Below are 6,397 nucleotides of genomic sequence, written 5' to 3'. Positions count from 1 at the left end.
TCAATAACCCCCGTCCGTGATGTAATAGAACATAGGGGCTCAAAAAAAAGACTTTCAGTACACAAAGGCTTTATTTCAATGCTAAAACTCCAACACCACCAAATGTATGAAACAATCAGTTCAACTCTCCTAATAATCTTTCTGATATAACCATTATTCTGCGCAGTGTGACATCACAGTACTTTGTGTTATCATGGTCTCGCACTGGTAAGACAGATGACCAATGTCAGATTAGGGCTCTGGGCATTGTGGTGACAGGTTGGAAAATCTGATGCCTTAATACTCCTCATAATAGGGGTATTTAGGAGATTCCTTCCAACTAAAGGGAAAGAAGCACAGAGATACATTAATTAGTGCTGCATTTGAGTACTCTTTTGCAAATCTTTTATCTATTCTCTAAAAAAAGAATAAAAGTAGGGTGAATTGCTTTGTATTTAACATTCAGGCATGGGGCAGTCCCATCTGATACTGATATTTTAATTTTGGGTGGGCTCTGATGGCCTTAATCACCCATCATATTCTTATACATATGAATATTTAAGAGTCAGGCCACCGGAAACTGATATTCAGTGTTGATAAATGCTGATTAAGCCCCTGACAGTCTCTTATATCTTTCAAGAATTCTGTTGTTGAGATCCCTGTGCTTAGTTCCAGGGTCTGCACACCTGCTGTGCCAATTATAAGGGGTTCCCACCATCCCTGCGTGGATTTCCCAGGTCTGCACACCTGCTGGGCTGAATTATGAAGGTCTCCCACCATCCCTGTGCTGAGTTCCCGGGTGTGCACACCTGCTGTGCCCATTATGAAAAGATCCCACCATCCCTGTGCTGAGTTTCTGGGTCTGCACCCCTGTTGTACCTATTATGAGGGGCTCCTACCATCCTTGCACTGAGTTTCCCAGGTCTGCATCCCTTCCAATCATCCATATTGGGCTTTTAATATTTTATATTATGGAAAATTTAAAAGCTGGAACACACAAAAGGTTGGTGGGACACCCAAACCTCTCAGGTGGGCAGGAACAGATTTGGAAACTAAGGCAGATAAATATTGCTGTTGGACAACATTAAGCAATCAATGTATCTATGGAGGCAGATGTATAGTACACTCTGCTCCAGCTCTCTGTACTCAGACAAATCCTGGGGGTCAGCCCCCCACTCAGTTCCTCCCCACTTCCAAACCGTGCATGAAAATTTTTGAGAACCACACCAGATTACAATCCCACATAAAACTTTATTAACTAAGAGTCAATGCACAAGCAGCTCAAACCCGTACTACTGACGCATTTCACTCAGCTATAGAGTTATTTTCAGGTAAAAAAGAGGGGGGAATCTGAGAGGGTTGTGCATTAACTCTTAGTGAATAAACTTGTATTATAGGATTGTAATCTAATTTTTCAATTAACAACAGAGGACACTGCAAAAGTTACAAACAATATCAGCTGTTTTGGCATCTGAATCAGTCACCGTCTTTTACACACACACACACACACACGCGCGCGTACGGACATTCTGAATAACTCTTCTACATAAAGTCATCTGTGTTTTTGGTTTAGAGATTCTTCCAAGCTATATAAGAAAAAGGCAAATTCTATCTGAGAATTCTATAAATTCCACAAACTGAAGACTACATACCTATCAATGTTCAAGTATCGCATGTTTTTGTTAACGCCATCCAACCTTTTCATGTTTTCAGCACTCAGCTCAAAGTCAAGGAGCTGCAAGAAATGAAAAAAACCAAAACATAAAGTACAAAGAAAATATGTTGAAGCAAAACAGTGGAAATTGGGACGTAGCTGGCTCTGAGGTTAACTCAGCTTTGCAACACAGCACAGATCTGTCTGGCAGGGAAGGAGAACTGATTTTCTCTGCTGCAGTTAAGTCACACTCAAAGGTCTTGTCCCAGCTTGTGACTGGACAATGAAAAGAGAAGCAAAAGACTGGTGAGCTCATCTCTCTGCTCTCTCGTACTAACACCATGTTCTTGGTTAACATATGAGCACTTCGGGAAACAACTGATTGCTCATTTTCCTGCTTTCTCTTCTCCCAGCCTGTGCTCGGCTACACATTAACTGCAAAAATCTGATACCAAATCAAAGTTAGGTACTTACACTGCTTGCATTACAAATACATTTAAGGATGTACTAATAAGTTTAGATTTGTGTTGATTATTGTTTGGAGAAAAAAATACTTTTTGTTTTCCCATAATCTCAAGTTCTGTTTTTGGAGCCTGAAGGGTTTGTAGAGTTTTGGGTGGGATAATGTCTCCAGTCCTTTGTCCACATCCACAGGCCCTTAGATGTGTGAGCTGACTGATACCCACAGCTCTCTCACCTTTGGGAGTCTGCTTCCAGGTGAAATGGTTGAGTTCTGACAGAACATTAAAAAGATACAAGCGCTGCATGTTTATTTTAGGGAACCCATTGGAGGGGCACCCTGCTAGTCAGGAACTGACCTTAATTTAGCTTGTGGCCCCTCGCACAAGCAGATGTTTTGTTTGTATGAGCTATGGGCTTAACCATAGTATGGGCTAAAGCCCTCCTGCATCGAAACTGCGTTTGTTTGCTGTCTAGCTGAATAAAGGTGCAGCACAAACCTGCTCGGACAGTTCCTGGGTGTCCACGTCTCATGCATAGGTTTACCCCCTTTAAAAAAGGAAGTGCTTATTATTGTTTACGGAGTTTTGCCGACATCTCATAGACCTGATCAGGGTCCTTCCCTCTTCTTTGGAGAAAAGGAAACAACTACATTTGTGGGAACCCTACCGCAGACAAAGCAAGACAGTGCTGCAGCTATGAGGACAGTACCCTTGGCAGTGTTAGGGATCTGGGTTCCCACCAATAACTCTGTCTGCATGGAGTTTGTATGCTCTATGCTCCATGACTGTGTAGATTACCAACAGCTGCCCAAATTACCTCCCTTTCCAACTCCAGAACTTATTGATAGGTTAACTGGCTTCTGACCAAATTGACCCTAGACTGTATGACTGTAGTGGGGGGCTACAAGCTGCTTTAGAGGGGGACATCATCTGATGCTGATGGTTCAACATGCTCTGAAAAGTGTTGAAAAATATAATATAAAAGTAAATATGCACTTTTGTTGTCGTCTGTGTGCCTGTTGCAGATGCAGAGATTACTCTTCTGTGTGTCTATCGGAGAAATCTCACCAATAGACACACAGACATTGGATTGGGACAGGGATTTCTTACAGACTGTCAATACATAATTTCTGGATGATCGACATCTCTCTTTGAGTCACCTGGAAGTTCTGCTTGATTCTCTCCGCAGTGAAGCTCTTTGCGAGGACGACAATCCCTCTCTGCAAAACATAACGCATCGCCACCTGCGCTGGGGACCGGCCAACCTTCTTTGCAACTTCTAGGAGAACAGGATCTTCCAGCACTTGGGGAGAATTTTGATCTATCCTTTTAGGAGAAAAGATGAGAAGCTGATTTTTGTTTTGTTTTGTTATAAGAATTAAAGTGAATCCAAACCCTAACTTAATGACGTTTATTTTGCTGAAGAAGTGTGTATCATGTACAATTGTCAGTATTTACAAATTGTGTAGCATTCTAAATGATGTTCAGCCAGGGTTTTCAATTTAAAATGTTTTTTTAATTAAAGTTAAAGATAAACCCCACGTTAACCACTATTCTCATCTAATGGGTTGGACTTGATGGACTAATGTCTTTATTCAACCTCAAATACTATGTAACTATGTAACTATGTATGTAAGCTGACCACACAAAATAAACCTAAATTTTACGTAATAAAAATTTGTTTTGTTTCTGCAACAAAAAAACGCTCTCTGTTTATGGGGCTCCCATACCTCCAACAGTTAAATGTGTGTAGAAGAATAGAAAAAATATATAGGAAAGGAAGGAGTTATTGATGAATGAGTAACTCTGTGTTAAAAAAAAATGTTGAAAAGGATCAAAATATTTGAATTTAAATGATTGCTTTTAGTGTTCTTAGATTTAAAAAAAAAAAAAAACACACACACAGTTTAACTGCAGTTAGTTTCTCTGACAGCCGCAGTGAAAGTGAAATATCAGTGTTTGTTCACATTTTAGGAGACAATGTCAGGGGACAGCTGATTTAGCTGGTTATAGCTTAGAACAGCTATGACTCAGAGAGAAGGACCTTGGCTGTCAAACATCAGGTATGGGCAGCTACATGAGATGGTGGGCAGAGGAGGCAAGAACTTATGGTCGTATGAGGTCCTTAACTAGCTCCATTTGCACTTACCAGCCCTCCACTCTGCTGGAGCCCAGGACGCTGTAACCGACCAGTACAATGTCTTTGGATTTGCAGAACTCCAGCAGTTTGCTCTGATTGAGGAATATGTGGCACTCCACCTGCAGAGAGAAACATTACTGGTTAGGAAGAACTCTGCTTTAAAAACCTAATTCATTAAACAAAAGCAAAAATTGTGTGTATACCCATTGACTCATAGCTGGAACTCCACTCACACTCCTTCTGCAATGGGCTGGAGCACATTCTCATGGGATTTCAAGTGCCCGGCTTTGCCAGGAGTCACAGTGAAGTGATTGTGGCTCCTTAAAGCGTCGGAAGCTGGGGCCAAGGTATTTTTTTATTTATCTTGTTTTGCCAAAGCATTATATTTGAGGTTTTTTTTAAGCTCATCTGTTTGGATTGAATGGCAGTAAAGTGGACCATCCATTTTGAAGGAAAGTCATATTTAGAACTGAAACAAGTACATGTGAGGTGCTGGATTTATATATATTCAGAAAATTGATCGGAATGGAACAAAGCGCAATGGCTCAGCTGAGGCCGCTCTCAACAAAAATGGAATGACCCATACAACAGGGAATCCAGGACTGAAGTTATACATGTATATACAGTACTGTCCAATGGAAGTGCCAAACAACACAGACTGAGAGTACAAAAATGTTTAATAATAGAATGGGTTCAACGTGACACAAAACAGTAAAGAACTGGTTTTGCTGATTCACTGATGTTGGTTATACCATACGCTGCACGTAATTATAATTAATCCCTGATGCTTTGTGCCAGTTTTGAGTCCATAATACTATCATGTTTAGGTTCTAAAGAAAGGGGAAGGTTTTTAAACCCTTGAAACACATTGGCTGTACCCATTCAATTGTCTTGTTTGGCGCTCTTATTGAACTGTATAAATGCTTAGATTTAGAACTGAGGAAGTCACTTGAATGGTAAAACATCTTCAACATTACAGAACAAGTCCAGGTAAATAGGATCAATTACTAATTGCTATAACCTTGATAAGTTAGAACCTTCACCGACATTGATAAGAAGTACAATACGAAAGCTGTTACCTGGTTACAAACGGGTTTATACTTCAGTCCTGGGGCATTTAAGATCAGCTCCAGTTGTTTGCGGTTAAAGTTGGACACTCCGATAGATCTGACCAATCCGGCATCTTTACAAGCCTCCAAAGCCTGGAAATCACAAGTTATATAGTTAGTCAAAAAAGACACATATTTATTAGGATAAACATAGAAAAAGGAAAACACCTCCTCAGAACCCTAAATTTACAATTGATATAGATATAGGCAAAAGCTTTATAAAGGGTAATCTAATATTTTTCCAAAGGGACAAAAAAATCCTTCCTGACCCCTAAAGTCAATCATATCCCCTGAATCAAAATAATACAACATTACTGCTTATAAATATTAGAAGTCATTTATTTTTTGTGTATTTCAAAACAGATCGAATCGATTTTTGAAACAGGCGATTTGTCATTACAAGAGTATTCCGCATTTTTGCAGTTCTTTCAGTGCTATAGGAGCTGTAGACGAACCCTTTCTGCCTGTTTAGGTTAAAGCCTAACCCAGCCAAGTGTATCCACTGTAACGCTGATCCTATCCACTGATAGGGTGACAACACAGAGCACTGTTACACGCAGAGCATTGTCACCCTATATCAGGAAGCACCAAAATAAGGACCTTCATGGCAGGATCACCAGGGATTATCTAAATAAAAAGCTGCAGATTCTAAATTTGACATGGTAAATCTTATATGAGATTTTAGTGATTGAATTAACATATTCTTTAAGCCCTCCTAAACAAACATGGCTGAGCCCAAAATGAATGACCAAATCTACCTTCCAGGTATCCCGGATATCTGTGTTGTGAAAAAGCACTTTTCCATTTTCGTCTTTGGGAAATGGATCGTCTCCAGGCTGGGAAGGAAGAGAAAAGGGAGGAGACAATGTTCAGATTCTGATTTATATTGTATCAGTAGTCATCAGAGGTAAACCATCTGTACTACTTTGGACAATTAAAAGTCAGTAGTCTGGTCGTACGATGTGTTGCATATGCCAAACTTGACCACCCCTGAGCGTCATCATTTTATTGAACTAAAATAAGATCACAACAAAAAATGATAAAAGTGATATTG

The 6,397-nt window shown here is 40.0% G+C and overlaps 1 protein-coding gene across 2 annotated transcripts in view; it reads right to left on the bottom strand.

Annotated features, from left to right (window-relative positions):
- Positions 1-203: 203 nt before the first annotated feature.
- The window catches only part of LOC108789948 (aldo-keto reductase family 1 member C1-like), an 18,766-nt gene continuing 12,572 nt past the window's right edge, over positions 204-6,397 (bottom strand). Inside the window, exons 4-9 of one of the 2 annotated variants that reach the window (XM_018560098.1) lie at positions 6,102-6,179; positions 5,314-5,436; positions 4,244-4,353; positions 3,255-3,420; positions 1,632-1,714; positions 204-319 (exon numbers count right to left, since the gene is read on the bottom strand). In XM_018560098.1, the coding sequence (XP_018415600.1) occupies positions 277-319; positions 1,632-1,714; positions 3,255-3,420; positions 4,244-4,353; positions 5,314-5,436; positions 6,102-6,179 (603 nt within the window). In that variant the 3' untranslated portion in view covers positions 204-276. Of the gene's footprint in view, positions 320-1,624; positions 1,715-3,254; positions 3,421-4,243; positions 4,354-5,313; positions 5,437-6,101; positions 6,180-6,397 lie in introns of both variants that reach the window. The other variant, XM_018560099.1, reaches the window with a different exon arrangement.

This window comes from Nanorana parkeri, unplaced genomic scaffold (assembly GCF_000935625.1).
Source record: "Nanorana parkeri isolate BGI_ZX_2015 unplaced genomic scaffold, ASM93562v1 scaffold432, whole genome shotgun sequence".
Classification (NCBI taxonomy): Eukaryota; Metazoa; Chordata; class Amphibia; order Anura; family Dicroglossidae; genus Nanorana; species Nanorana parkeri.
This window is presented reverse-complemented; position numbering and strand designations above follow the sequence as displayed.